At 43.3% G+C, this 15,324-nt stretch overlaps 3 protein-coding genes across 3 annotated transcripts in view; 1 reads left to right on the forward strand and 2 right to left on the reverse strand.

Moving 5' to 3' along the window:
• The window catches only part of LOC126537007 (fatty acid hydroxylase domain-containing protein 2), a 34,268-nt gene extending 27,265 nt beyond the window's left edge, over window positions 1-7,003 (reverse strand). Inside the window, exons 1-2 of the mRNA XM_050184103.3 lie at window positions 6,717-7,003; window positions 371-485 (exon numbers count right to left, since the gene is read on the reverse strand). Of these exons, the coding sequence (XP_050040060.1) occupies window positions 371-485; window positions 6,717-6,735 (134 nt within the window). The 5' untranslated portion in view covers window positions 6,736-7,003. The remainder of the gene's footprint in view (window positions 1-370; window positions 486-6,716) is intronic.
• Window positions 7,004-7,105: 102 nt separating this feature from the next.
• MCTS1 (malignant T-cell-amplified sequence 1 homolog) lies at window positions 7,106-13,575 on the forward strand. Its single transcript, XM_050184114.3, has 5 exons — window positions 7,106-7,258; window positions 7,558-7,710; window positions 9,571-9,805; window positions 13,078-13,145; window positions 13,466-13,575. Exons 1-5 carry the CDS (start codon window positions 7,248-7,250, stop codon window positions 13,545-13,547), a joined length of 549 nt encoding a protein of 182 aa, XP_050040071.1. The 5' UTR covers window positions 7,106-7,247; the 3' UTR covers window positions 13,548-13,575.
• On the reverse strand, window positions 13,390-14,490 carry LOC126537010 (NIF3-like protein 1). Its single transcript, XM_050184107.3, has one exon. It carries the CDS (start codon window positions 14,486-14,488, stop codon window positions 13,562-13,564), a length of 927 nt encoding a protein of 308 aa, XP_050040064.2. The 5' UTR covers window positions 14,489-14,490; the 3' UTR covers window positions 13,390-13,561.
• Window positions 14,491-15,324: the final 834 nt, after the last annotated feature.

Raw genomic sequence — 15,324 nt, forward strand, 5'->3', positions numbered from 1 at the left:
TGCCGCTACTTCTTTGTCTGCATCATTTTTGTAAATGCTGTTTTGGTTATACGTACTTGCTAATGTGTAATATTTTTTTTATTACTTTCCAGTTGATAATGTCAACTTGTACATTTTCTAAACCAATCCTTCCCCACCACTGTGATGCTATCATTTGGTGCTGTGGGCACGTGATAAATAATTAAGTGTTATTGTGCATGTAGCATACTTATGCCAGCATCTGAAAAATTTGAACACCTTCACCCGATCCACAGGTACAAATCAACAGGACTTTAGAATACCAAGGCATTCTGGTTTGACTTCAATTCTGGGTAGAAATTGACTACTGCCTTCTTTTATCGAACAAAGACTTTCATGGCTGTGTACTTGCCAGGTAAGAGTGTTGCTTCCAGCAACTAGCACCACGAATGCTGTGCCCAGGATAAACACGGAGCTCTTGAGTGATGACAGCAGCTGGCCTCGAGGCTCCTCTGCCACTCTCACGGCTAGTATGGAAACAACAAAAACATTAATCTGGCAACGTGATCGGAATGGTTACCATAATTCTTTGGAATGGTGTGAAGAAGTCATACGCAAGAGAAGACAAGAGCTCTTTTGTATGTACTTCCTTTACACCATTTTGGCACAGAAAAATGCACAGGAAGCCCTACCAACTTACTCAAGTGGAAGTTCTTTTGCCCAGCATATGCCAAGTTCATGAACTTTAAGAACGCTAGCACATTTCGTTGCACTGTTATGTACACCATAGTGTAAAATCAGTGCACAGAACAATTAGATGAGATGACAATATGGTGCTGGTCAGTCATGTGTTGTGTCTTATTTGTCATATGGGCCGTCTGTGCACTGCACTCTATATGATAAATTACCAATCGACAGCCTTTGGTTTTGGACTTCGAAGAGCGTTGCCAGCAGATCATGGCATATAAATCACAGGGTTTACCGTCCCAAAACTGCACAGTGAGTTATGAGGGATGTCACTGTGTAGGGGTTTGGAACAATTTTGAGGGTTCTTTAACCTGCACACAAAAGATGGCACACAAGTGATTTCCATGGCCAGAAACTGAACCCACAATCTTGTGTACAGCAGCACAATGCCATAGCCACTGCCCCACCATGGTAGGTAAGATATGACACTTGCACGTCTTGCAGATACAAGAATAAAAAAACCCAAGAGATAAATGACACAAACACTACACAACAATTGATGAGCAAGCTTTTATTCTGATGCACACAACTTCTGGATAAAGAGAGCGAAAACAATGTCGAGATAAAGAGATGAAAAACACTGATAGTGATATCTACCTGTACTTTATCTTGATGTTGCTTTATCTATCCATGAGCACATCACAATAAAGCCTCAGATAATACTTAAGCACTGTGTTAGGACGGCCTTTGTCGTTACTCTAACAGTGTAAAAACAATTATATAAAAGCACAAGCAAATTGAAAGTAATTTCTCATTTTGATGGAGATTTCGAGGCTGTGGGAGAAAAAAAATGAATTTGCAGTCAAGAGGAAATTTCACTCTCTCTTTGTTAGTGAGACTGAGTACAGATGTAAATAACAAAAATGTAAATAGATATACAATAGGCAGGGTGAAGATAAATGTCTAAGTGTCCTCTATCATTAATGCAAGGCTTGGCAAAGAACTGTAATCCATTCCTCAGGCCCTTGAAAGGGACAAGAATAGCACATAAATCAAAATGTCTGCAATCCATACCATTTCAACACTTCATGCCTTGCTGTAAATATATAACTCATGGGGTGTAACCCATCAAATACCATTAGCGCTGTGAAAAATGAGGCAGTGAAGAGGTTCAAATTAATGCTTACCTCTCAGTCTATTAAATATGCATCTAAATCTAAATACACAAACACCAATAATTTTTGCGTTCCATTTCATTAGAAAGTGGCTGCAATGGCCAAGAATTAAACTCACAGGCCTTGTCACATTCAGCAGCAGTATGCCATAGGTATTCATTCACTCGTTATGTCCTTGTAACTACTTGCCAAGACGGCTGGGAACAAAACAGAATGCACATTACTGTGAAACTCGTGTTTGGGGTAAAAGAACATTTGGAATCACAATTGAAGTGTACACATTTTATCGCTCAGAAGCTCTAATTTTGACTTTGCTAAACCAAACAATTTCTGAAGCATGCACAGCTACAAAGGATGTACAGTCTCGAGCAATATAAGAGGGCATACTGAACTAATTTTTAGGCAATAATAACTAGAGGGGTGTGAATAGTGTTTTTTGAGACCTAATTGAATATGAATAGAATAGTGCAAGAAGCGAATCGAATATTTAATACTTTTCAAATAATGAATAGCTGTTATCACAATTAACGTAAAACGATGCTCACATCCAGTATTCTTAAAGTTAGCAAGTTTCTGTCATTACATAGTACGTTATGAAGCATTGTTTATTCAAAGCACAAATGGAGCATTAGCATCAGACTAGTAGCTCCTTTGCAAGCACAGGACTCTTCAGAGAGAGCGAATGATCGCTCTAGAGGCTGGAAAGTACAGCTACCTAACTGACATCGCCTGCTCCACTACGCAAGCTATCATGTTTCATGTCTCTACTAGGTCCGCAGGGCTTTTATGTTTACTTGGGTGCAGCTGACGCTTTAAAATATTCAAAAAGTATTTGCGTTTACGAACAGCGATTATTCGATTCAAATAGGACACTATTAGATTCATTATTCGAATGTTTCGAATATTTGCACAGTTCTAATAATGACTCGTGATCTGTGGATTCGAACCTCGCCTGTTATTATGCAACCAGTACTTTTTTATTGGACATCTAGTCTCATGGAACACATTCATGTGAGGCATGCGTGTTTAGTGACTGCGACCTTTGAAGAGCAATTTACATGTTCTCTTTCATATTGCTCTAGGGGATACATTCAGTTCACAACAATAAAAACTTAAATGATGGCAGAAACACCAAATGCTTATCCAGAAATAATTTAGACATGTGAAAAGGAGAAAAGAAAGAAATACCTTGATCTGGAAGTAGGTTTGCATCATTGCAACCTCTTTTTGTTTGCATCATCTCTCTCTTTTTGTATGACTCCAAGTTTAGAGGAAACTACATTAATGTTTGGATATCAACCAATATCAAAGGCAGAAAATAAAGTAACAGCTCTTACTAATTAGTAAAAGAGTAGAGCAACAAATAAATGGTGCAGAAAATTATGTCTTTATCGTTTTGAAGCTCGCATTTGACTTTAAATTTATTCTGTACAGCCCACATACGAGGTTCCAGAGCTCCTTTTACTAAAGCTTGCTCTCATTAGAAATGCTAGATAAGCCACACAATAATGCATACATATGAGCTTGCTCATTCGACATAAATATAAAATTTAATGTAACTAGAAATAGGAGGCAGCTTTCCTCTTTCATGCCCGTTACGTATTGAAGCTCAACTAATTAATGAGAATTTATCAAAGGTTAATCACTTTCACGGCAAGTCTGGCCACTTTTGGCATTCCCTCTTTTTTTTCCTCCTCTTTCACCATTCCTTGGCCATTGGGCAGTTCAGGCGTCTGCAGACCAATATCTTACAACTACAATAACAACGACATATAGCATTGATAAAGAGACGAGATGACCATGGTAAAAGAGAGAGTGAAGGCATAAAGGAAGGGCCTTCTGCTGGGTGAGATTGGAAAAGGTGTGGCAGCAAAAATGTGTACAAGTAGGCATAGATAACACAGCACGAAATAACAAAACCTTTGTGCTGTCAGTTAAGCTACCGACACAACTGTCCCTTTGCTGAGTAAATGGAACACCCACGCGTTTTGTGGTGAGGACAGCAGTTTGGGTAGCATGTCATCAGCTGCTCACAGCGTTTGCCATTTCTGCGCTGAGCTTATCTCCCAAAGATATTGTTCCAGACCCTTATCATACTGATCATGAATGCTAAGCATGTGATGCTTGCCAGCCTTATCATTTCAGAGGACCTGCGGTTGAGACCTTTAGTTTCCTGCAGGATGTTTAATGGCAGTGAAAAAGCTGCGTTATTACAAGTGATAAGCCCCCTGTCTACATTTCATTTAAAAAAAAGCTGGCTCCTTTTATTCAGTCAATCAGCTGAAGTGGCAGCCTGCAATGGTGCATCAAATGGCAAGTGCGCAATCGTGACTAAACTTGTACCTTGGAGCAATAGTGATTAGATTAGATTGCATTTGTGATCGCCACTGCAATAATTATATTAAGATACTCTATGCCTTTTCATTGTCTTCTAGTTAAAATTCTTTGATAATGTTGCACATATTCGAGCTCAATTTAGCAAGAAAAAAATAATCCCAGGACACCTAAGCACTTCTTATGAGTTGTGAATGTTAAAGCATTAATGTCCAATTGAACGCTGCTGAGCGGTCATTCAGAGTTAGGAACTTCTCGTAGACAAGCGAGTGCATTGAGACACTTAGTGCGTTTTGATTTGGCCTTACTGAGGCACAGTTAGAATGCAGGCGAGAGCTTGCGCAGATAACACAAGCTTCTGAACGCGAGAGCAAGGGTGATGTGGCGTCGCAGCCCTTTCACCCGCTCTGCTCCGTTGAGGCATGCTCGTGCTGTGGCGTTGCAGCCAATGGCAATTTACCTGCTGTTTCAGTGCTACAGACACTGGCTTTTGTGCTCAATGGGCCATTTGGTGGTTTCGTGCCAAAAAAAGAACTACATGCCTTGACAGTTACAATTCCATCACAAAAGCACTCATTCATCACATTTCTTATTCTAGATGGCAGCCTTAAAGGGGCTCTGAACACATTTTGAACGTAGTAAAGTAATGTTGCCGATCTGTGGCTCCTATAAACATGTGAGCCAAATATTATTGCACTGCATGCAGCAGGAAATTTACAACCTTGTGTCAAAAGCAGTGAATAGACACTTGCTCTCCCATCCGCGTCATCACATCTGCAACGAGCCCTTCTGCCACCGCGATGCTAAACTTTAGGCCAGGGCTTTGCCCTCTTGGCTTCTCCACTATGTAGCTTCCAGTGTGCTAGTGGAGATGAAAAGACAGAAATTTAAGACGAGTATTAGAACTCCACTTATAGTTAAAGGATTCGAAAAATTTTTGCGGCATGAGATTTGTGGGATGACATACTTTAATAGTGAGGCCATTCCAAGACTAGTTAGAAAAGTGTTTTAGGGCCCCTTTTAACTATTACTCATTCACAAAGCGAAAGTAGCGGCCATAGGTTTTAATTGCTACAGAAAATTTAACAGCCAATGTTTGTACAACAATGCCCATTATAAGATGGTGTGTCAATACAGGCTCAGCCTGACGTTTTTTTCTCTCTCGCATTTTCCTTGGAAGCAGCATAAGTACACTTCATACATATACGTAGGCTTACAAATCAGCAAAACTTATAACATATAACAGTTGTTTGCCTAGAGCCTAAAAGCAACAGAAGTTTGCATTAAAATTGTGGTCTATTCACCAAGCATGTCTGGAGCACAAGGCGCTGAAGGTAGCAGCTAGTAGGCTGTAACTGAGACAACTTCTCAGCCATCGAGTGCATGGGTAATGGAAGAGCAGAATGCTAGATGGACATAACAAAGGCTGTCCTCGTTTTCGGTCAGCCTTGTACAATAAATAACCCTTTATTGTGACGTTCGCCAAACAATATGCACTCCTCTCCTACCCAAGGCAATACAGGCTGTCTCACTAAGTACCAAGATAATTTTTTTTTAAATCCAGAAGCATATAACAATTCTGTTTAGAAAAACTGCTTTCCTCAGAAGTGTGTGCATAAACCCATGGCTATGAGCAAAGAACTCTGGTCATTTCACTTACTGCTGAATAATGTTTTATTGAATTTTTTACTTTGTTTTGTAATGTTTACAAGCAGCCCCAGATTATTCTATGCTTCACTCAGCATTTCGATTATATTAATGCTTTCACCACTGAACTAAGCAAAAAAACGTTGCCTAGCAGCCAAACTGCGCACATGTAGAAGGCAGTGGTAAGAGCAACCGCACTTCATTAAAGTACAGCGAAATTTTGCCCCCCATCTGACGCGCACGATCTGAAACGGGGCATAGAAACAATTAATCTTTGATCGTCATCCGAATCTTTCCGTGACGCACCAGCAACGCGCACCGTCGCTGTTGCGAAATGGACAAATAAAACATGCTTTTATATCCAATTACGCAAGTGCGTGCGCAAACCAGATTTCCGAGTACTTTCCTCTTACGGTGCTATTTGACATGCATGCAGCCAGTGTAGACAACTCCTACTCGAGCTCTGAATACGGCAGCACTGGTGCCAAAAATTTAGAACTTTTAGTAAAATGCCTCCTTCCACCAAGCGTGTAGATGCTTCTTAGAAACACCTACAGTCGCTGCCAGTGAAGACCGTACAGCTGCTTCGATCTTCATCACATGCTCTAAATCCGCGCATACACTAGGCCGAATTCGATTCTTAACTTTTAGCGATTCGTTAGTGCAGATTGTAATTTTTGTTGAAAATTCTTCTTTATGCGAGCGGGCGCTTTTTAACAGCACCTTCAGTGACTGCGCATTGCGCAAATAAATGGACAATCACAAAAACCCAGCTATGTCGTGTTTCGATGCGCCCTAAGCAACAGCTTTGCCCCATCCATTGTGTAAAACAAAGGGGGCGCATAGCACAATTCTTTCGTGCCCTCTCAGACTCGTCAGACAAGCAATGCGAAGACGACTAACGCGCGCACTTACTTTGTTGTTGCTCCAGCATGGTGAAGGACAACTGTCAGTCCGCGCAACGCGTCGACTCCTGTAGAAAGGCTGGTGGTATATCAGAGATGATTTTTTTTGTTTTTTCTATGGCGAGTTTGAAATAGTAGAGGTAGCGCGCAGGTGCTTGCAACTTCCGCGCGCGCGTGCCCGAGTCTCTCAGCAGAGTGCAATGAGAACGCGAGCCAGTCTGCCTTGAGTCAAGTACAGCTGACCGGAGTGTTCACATCAAAAACCAAAAAAAGCGAAAAAAAAAAGCAACATGTTTTGACTTGGCCTGGCTTGGCTACCATTGTGACTTTTAAAAAAAAGAAGCGAGACAGAGAGGCATGAGGGGCCAACTTGAGTCAAGCCCGGCCGAGCCGATTCCGACCGGTGTTGGTGGTGGCGGCGGTGCTGGCGGTGCGCTGTGGCCTTGTACTGGACATTCAAGCAACCGAGCGTTTCTAAGATCGCTCGTATTGACCATTTGAAAGAGAGGCTTGGAAGCTTTCGGTCAAAGATACAAGCAACATGTTTAAAAAGTAAGGCGTGCTACGTAGAACTTACATCGGCTGTCTTTCATGTCATCCCGGTTGTTCATGCTTGAGTAGTACTGTAGGCGAAATGTGCCAACTTTTCACATCGCAAAAGTAGCTCAACGTGTGGCTAGCTGACTTGCACCTCTTTCGTGGATGCATCCTGACTGTTATTACATATTGTAATAAAAAAAGAAAACAAAACTCTCAGCCGTAAAGGGCTGTTCATGGTCGCGTAACCCTTTTGCGTGCTGTACCGGATGTTGTGCTCAGACTTCGCGTCTTAACACCTTTCTGAATTCCAGGTTTGATGAAAAGGAGCACGTGTCCGGCATAACGCAGCTCAAGTCGTCCGTACAGAAGGCCATAAAAGGCAGAATCCTGGAACAATTCCCTTCGTCTGAAAACTACATCAACCAAATACTTCCGAAAAAGGACCTTCTCCGGACCGTCAAGTGGCAAGTTGCTTTTACACTTGTTAGTTGGCTTATGTGGTGTGTTCACGGTGTTCGAAGCGTTAGGTTTCTGCTGGGATTCAGTCAGACCTTCAGGACCCAGCTGTTTGCAACACTCCGAGGCGCGACGGTTGTCATTGCATGTCTACAATTTGTACTAACTGCAGTTCAGCGCTTCTCTCGCGACTGGCGATCTCCACCTTCCGTCTTATCTTCTTTCATTTCTTTTATTTTTGTCTCTCTCTCTGTCTCTTTTGTAAAAAGTCTGCAAGACAGACTTTGTAAACTAGGCCGGTTGGCACTCCATTCCTCATATGTCCTCCAAAATTTCGCCGTGGTCCAATTTGCCCTTCCTACTTTTTGTGTAACAGTACATGACCTTGTCGCAGCTTTGGGAATGGTAATGATTTTCCATTGTAAATTCTGTGCTAAAATTTCCAAGGATCATTTCAGGATGCTACATGCAAGTAATGTATGTAAAGTCGTGCAGGGCTTGCTGGTTAAGTTTTATTTCACACTACTAGTTATACTCCTTTTGTTCTGCGATGTAGGCATTGTAGTCGAGTGCCTCTACAAAGAATGTCTGTACAACACAATGACCTCTGTAATGAAGGAATAATAATGTCCTGGTTCCATTGTGAGCTGTGCAACGCATGACCTTTACAGTGAAGCGACCTGTAAAACATTATTTCAGAGGCCCCAAGCACTTAAGGCGTTTGGCTATATTATTTCCTATTGAGGGCATGGCAGTGTACTTCAGGCTGAATAAGAAACATGAGCTTTTAGCGAGTGTTTGCATTCCTTCAGTTTCACTGACTATACCATTTCTGCTTGACCTGGTGGGTAATTGTCATTTCTTGACGGGCTGATGGTACTTTATTTTCTGGAAATGTTGCAGACTATGTGTGTCATTGGAAATAACGCGTGGACAACATTCATTATGAAACTGGTTGACAGCTTGCTTCAGATTCTTGTTTGAGATTACATGTGTACAGGGACACACATTCCCAGTTAAACATTGTAGCAATCATAAATTCTCATTCAAGCACAGTTTGCAACTCCAACATCCAAAGTGCTAATTCCTAAGCACTGGCAGATATGATTTTACAGATTGATTGACAGTTAGTTTCAGCATGCTTGGCTATGTTTGAAGAAGAGTAATTTGCACAAACAATCCAAATGAGATGCAACTCGCTGCCTTTAGCTTTTCTTGCAGGGGTAGAGAACTGGACCGCTGCTAGCTACAAGACAGTGATGAAATCTGTGCTGAAAGTTTGTTGAATTCCTGTGCAACAGACACTTTTTGGGTCATAAATTAAAGCTTGTAAAAATAAAACATTTGCACTTGGCACGTTTTGATTCTCCTTTTTTTTTCTCCTGCCTGTTCCTGATAAATCAAGCTACAACATATGTACTGCAGCCAAAAAATCTAAGGCGTTTTTCCATGGTATAGAACTTGCTCGAATTGGTTACCTTAAACACTTCCAAGCTTAAGAGTTCAGGGCAGAGGTGTTGAATAATTTAAAGGGTACCTGTCTTGGCAGTGATCTCTCTTCCCGCCTGCATGTAGCACATCACTTGTATAATAGTTTGCTGGTCTTGTTTTTGCCTTGTTTTACGGTCTGCACTTTGACTGAAGCTTCTCTTGCTCCCTCTATCCCTTTTTCTATGGTACGCTTTACCCGTCTCACTTTGGAATGCGCTAAAAATTGTGATGTAATGGTGCCATTACAAAAACTTACAAAAATGCTTGTATAATGTAACTACCAATTGACATGGCAGTCTCTGCAGAAAACCCAACTGCTATTCTGTGCCAGGAGAAAGCCCTCATTTGCAGCACTCTGTGTGTGACCTTTGTTTCAGCCATGACCACGTGGAGATTCTCATCAATGGGGCCGGAGAGCTGCTGTTCTTCAGACAACGTGAGGGCCCATACTTCCCCACACTGCGGCTGCTGCACAAGTACCCATTCCTGTGCCCCTGGCTACAGGTGGACAAAGGAGCCATCCGGTTTGTGCTCAGTGGTGCGAACATTATGTGCCCAGGTCTCACTTCACCTGGTGCCAAGATGACCCGTGTCCCGAAGGGAACAGTTGTCGTATCCTTTCTTACCTCTTCAGCAAGTATGAGAATAGGGGAAGGATGTGTGAGAGTGCATGTCCAACACTGTTGTTTTAACTACATTCACTGGCACCATTTGTGTGTAAACAGGATGTAGCTATAATGTAACCTGTCCTGTGACCCATCTGTGGTAGAGAGAGCAGTACGTTAACCACTATGCCACTGGCCAAATGTGCCAAGCCAGAGTTCCAGCTTGGTGTTATTTGTGTGTGACAAAGCCTAAGAGTTCTGCATCCAGTGCACGCATTGTAGGTAAGAGGTGGCATACTAGTTTCATACTAAATCTACTAGAGTGAAATCTGGCACTAGTGTATACGTGCCAATGGTACAGAGCCTAATTCAGCATGGCAATGATGGTTAATACATAGACTTATCTAAAGTAGGGCTTCAAACAACCTCTGGTCAATTGATTAACCTAGCCTTTGTCATCTCATGTTTGCTGTATTGCAGTGGGCAGCCTTATTTCCCCTCTAATTTCTGCAATCATATTGTCTCCAGAACATTAAATAAAATGGAGTCTTCAAAATATCTAATATAGTCTCCCATGATGAGTGTCATTGGCCAAAAGCCATCGTCTATTGAGATGCTTACTTAGAAGAGTTGACTTAATTATGCATCGTAAGGTGTCCTGATAGCGCGAGCAGAAACACAGATGCGTACACTCGGTGCTATTTTTGTGTTTTCGTGTGTTTGTGTTCCTGCTTGCACTACCAGAATATGCTTTAGTAGGACATTCTTGAGGGCGAGTTGGTTGACACTTGAAGAGACGTTAAAACTGTGCGAATAAACGAGGACGAGCGCTCATAGTTTCGCTCATGTGTTTCTTTCGCTTGTTTTCGTTTTTTCACGCAGTTTTAACCTCCCTTCAGCTACCAGAATACCTTACAATTTCACACCCACATGCTTACATTGCAAATCTTGTCCACTTATTTATGCAGTCGAAGTTACGTATCAGAATGAAGTAGTAGTCAACAAAAAGTGCTCTACTGCTATAAAGAAATGTTGAGTGACTAGCATGCAACGTACATGAACCATGAGGAACGATAAAAAAATCTGCCATTTTTTTTCTCAATGAAGTCATGCCAAATCGTAGAAATATCCATGTGCTACTACTACCATCATTCCCATTGTGGCTGAACAGCAACAGCCCCAGAATTTGCTGTATTAACTTTAGTAGGAAACTCTGTAACTTGTGCCACTTGCACGTGGGGGAATGCCTGCACGTGCAAATGCTGAAACAAAGCAGCCATCTGCTTCTAGAGGTGTGCTTCTTCAATTTGGACGTGGCATCAAAGTATGGTATGATCATTCTGCTATAACGAAATTTGTGCTTCGCCTTCGAATTGTACATCACTTTTTTTTTTCAGCTTTCACAAATGCAGTCCGTAACTCATTAGGTCTGTGCAGTTACGTTCTGCTCCCAGTAATGCTACCAGTGCGGCAATTGCGTCAAACTGCGCCGAGAGGCGAACTCTGCTACATCCTGCTACATTTTAGCAAAATATGAGCAATCTGCACCCACTCTGTACTGAAAGGGTTGCTCGGGCTTTTAAAAATGGAAATATGCCCTCAAGTGCCATTTTACTGCATCATCCAAAGTGGCATAGCGTGGACCAACAGCTGCATTAGTTCCATGGTAAACCGAGTCAAGGGATCGTACTGCTGTTTCTTCCATGGGTTGCTGTCTATATTCAATAAGTTCACACGCCATAGTAGTGCAGGCGCACGAGGCCGCTCACACAGAGTCTGTTCACGCACCTTATACTTGCTTGTATGTTGTAACTCCAAAGCGTTCGAGTTGCTTAGGCAACAGGACAGTGTCGCTTTTCAGGCAGCAGCAAGTGATCACGCTGGTGCTGAGCCAGACCCTGTACTCCTCTATAACCAACGTAAAACAGTGACCAAACACTGTATGGTGTCTCGTTCGATTTTTCAAATGTAACGCACACATTGGCACAGACACTGTGGCCACGAAAAATTTTTCCGCTATTCAATTTGTTGCCTATTCCCCACTTTTCATGGCATGATGATTTTACAGCTTAAGAATGGCATACGGCCACTACCAAGGTTTTGGTGGATTCGGCACCAAACAGCAACTTTTGCTGCTGGATACTGATGAAGCACTGCTGATTAAGCCTTGCTGTATCGTACAGCTGTTACAAAAAATTTGCTGCCAGCTGACGTGGTGGCGGGCACATCATCGCGGCAAGATGGTCTCCAATATGTTCGGACCAGTAAACCGCTTTGGTGATTGCGTGTAAGATCACGGGCTAGACTGGTGGCTGGAAGCCAAGGTGAGGGGTGGTGGTGGTCATTTTTAGTGTTTGGATTAAATTTCTGAACCAGTGACCACTTACTGCTTTCACATGCATTGCCCACTGTAAAAGCGCCATGTAGTTTGCAATCGCTTTCACAAATCTGCTACGAAAGCCCATCTTACTGCTTCGAAATGCATTTTTGGCTGTTCTAAAAGCTGCTCCGAAATGAGATGGGTTAGTAGCACCATTGTGCTTCCTTAAATTTGGTTTTGAAGTTTAAACTAACAGATATATATTGTGGATTAACAGGAAAGTGATAGCACATATACTGAAGGACATGACAGCAGGTGGTGGATGTAGCTTCTCTGAAAGGCTACAATTGTGATGTCGTTTGTAGATCCTTGCTTGGGGGGCTACGTTTATAGAGATGTCATCTATGCTTCGTTTCATACTTAGCACACTGCATAAGCTACGCAAGTGGTATTGTGGTCATAGAAGTGTCACCCCATGTGTCTTGCACTGCAGTCTTTTTTTTTTTTTTTATATATATCTGTGATGCTTTCTGAAGAATAGCTGCTTCATATATTACTGCTACAATTTGTAGACATAAGGCTACTAAAGTTATGTATTATTTGCGCACTTCTGTGTGTCCAGTATGCAACATGCTTTGTTTTAGTCGCGTTATGGCTGCTGGTAGTAGAAACATGTCACTCCGTTCTACGTCGCCTTCATAGGCATAGCATTACATCCTATGTGGAAAGATGACTATAGTTTATGTAAATATACTTATAAATTCTAGAATATCTTGCCTTAGCCCTCATTGGGCACTAAATAGAGTAATATTTCTAGAAATGCAGCAATTAAAAGTAGAAAGGCAAAGAAAACACTAATAATTCGCTTAACTGCAAAGAGGAAACTGGCGAGAAATTATGTTGGGACTTCAATTATCAGCTATGTGGTATTGTCACTGTATTCCTTGACTGTTTATTAGGCGATCATGGCCGAAGGCAAGGAGCACTCACTGGCTGTTGGCTTTACAGTCATGTCTACAGATGACATGTAAGTCTTTCACTGTTTCTGAATCCGCTAGCAACACTTTGAATGTGTCATTGTGTCTACAAGTGAAACAATATCACTGGTGGGTTTCTACATGAAACAGCTCCTTCTCTGCATTAAGATGTGTACCTCTTAGGGCACAAGATTCTGCACAATCGCATGGTAGCACTGGCTAGTATTTTTTGAGGTTGAACAGGAACAACTCTTATACACGCTCCTCGGTAATAGTGATAACCAACTGCTGCACTGTTTTTGGCATGGTGAAGTGCAATATTTTACAGTCAAACTGGTACAAACATTATTTTGTGTACTGTTGCTCGCAGAGCCAGCATCAACAAAGGCATCGGAGTGGAGAACGTGCACTACCTCAATGACGGCCTCTGGCACATGAAACCGGTTAAGTAGCGACAATAAAGAAATTAGACGAGTTGAAGGGGTCCAGTGTCTGTTTGCGAAACTACCACGGAGAGCTCGGGCGCCTCTCGGCTCAGCCGCTCGGCCAATCGGCCCAGAGACCCGCGCTCGGATGCTGCATGCTCGCACAGGAACACGGACGCGCCCCGCTGTGTGGCGTCCAGTATGTCGTGGTGCGACATCTCGCCAGTCACGACCAGCTCGGCCTCGTCGAAGGCCTCGCGCAGCACGGAAACGCCCGATCCGGCGCACAGGACGACGTGCGAGATCGCAGAGCTGGTGGTGTGGCGCGCGGCGAGCGCCAGCCGTACTTTCGGTGCGCCCACGTGCTTTGCGAGCCGCGCTGCGAGCTCTTCTAGGACCATGGGTGGCTCGAGCCGCAGCCGCCGCCCCGCGCCATCGGTCGTCAGCGGCTCTGTAGTCGAAGATCCGAGGCACGAGGCGAGCCAGTCGTTGGCCCCGCCGTCAGCCGCGTCCCAGGCTGTGTGCGGCGAGTAGACAGCGATGCCCCTCTCGAGACAGCGGATCACGAGCCGCTCCTTCCACTGAGACTGACGAAGCGCGCGCAGAGGCGTGAAGATGGGTGGGTGATAGGACACGATGAGCTGGGCGTTTCGCTGCTCAGCTTCGTCCATCACTTGTAGAGTAAGGTCGTTCGTTAGGAGCACGTTCTTCACTACCGGCGAACCGCTAGGCTCGACCAGCAGACCGACGTTGTCCCACGACGCTGCTGTCGAGGGCGGGGCTATACGTTCTAGTACCTCGACCACCTTCGACAAATGCATTATTGTGCAGTTTTTGCGGTCGCGATGGACGCACTTGTGCACCAATGCGCGATTTATACGCAAAAGCGGAAAGGCTGTTGCGGCCAAAGAGCGCCCATAGAATAAAGAACCAACCGAACCAACCAAGCGCCAGGAACACCTAAACATGCTTAGTAGCGATACTCCTTGTAATAAAGTGGAACGCGTGGAGTGTCACCTGGTGAGCTCTCAAAGGTTATATCTATGAGCTCGTTTATATGCATAACAACGCACTAAGTAAAGTATTTATTTCAAAAACAAATGAAGGACTCTGCTCAAATACGAAGAAATCATAATAGGATTCGGGGGGAGGGGAGGGGGGGCAAAGCGCTTTTTGACGACTCAACGTGCGGCGCTGCATGCGATTCCCCGGTCCACGGCTGGCCGCTGGCCGAAGAAAGTGCAAAGGTGACTGGCGCACGAAAACGAACTTACGAGACTGCATTAACCAACGTGGTTCTTTATTCTATGCCGACGTGCCCTACAGTACAGATTTCTAAACAGTGTCATTCACAACTTGACATTTTAATGCTGGGAGGGGAGAGCTAGAGATTGCTCTGACGGTTATTTTGTTCGGTCGTCTGCAATCTCGGTGGGGTTCACATAGACCAAATCAGCAATATAGTGAAGTATTTTACAACAGAAATGTCCAACTAAATGCTCATGGTTCAGAAAAACCACTGCAAGGGTACAAACACGGCCGCTCAATGGAAACGCACAAGTGCGTTCCATTGAGCGGCCGTGGTACAAATATGTCGTAAAGAATCGGCCATTTCCCACGTGCAGAGATTTATAAGCATATTTGAGAACAATAGTGTAAGACAATTAATAAAAATGTGTTATTGTTTCACATATAGTTCCCAGACGGCGTACGGTATGTCGCTTAATTTATTATTATTATTATTATTATTATTATTGAAGTCGTCTGCTCAAGCAGACATGTATATGCATGGTACGTGTAAATT

The sequence above is a fragment of the Dermacentor andersoni genome, chromosome 4 (assembly GCF_023375885.2).
Source record: "Dermacentor andersoni chromosome 4, qqDerAnde1_hic_scaffold, whole genome shotgun sequence".
Lineage (NCBI taxonomy): Eukaryota > Metazoa > Arthropoda > Arachnida > Ixodida > Ixodidae > Dermacentor > Dermacentor andersoni.

Bases quoted from the DNA above. Each gene is read 5' to 3' on its own strand.
- LOC126537010 (XM_050184107.3), bottom strand. From the start codon at position 14,488: ATGTTTAGGTGTTCCTGGCGCTTGGTTGGTTCGGTTGGTTCTTTATTC.
- MCTS1 (XM_050184114.3), top strand. The intron at 7,711-9,570 runs GCAAGTTGCTTT...CCTTTGTTTCAG, and splicing joins CTTCTCCGGACCGTCAAGTG to CCATGACCACGTGGAGATTC. The intron at 13,146-13,465 runs GTAAGTCTTTCA...TGTTGCTCGCAG, and splicing joins GTCATGTCTACAGATGACAT to AGCCAGCATCAACAAAGGCA.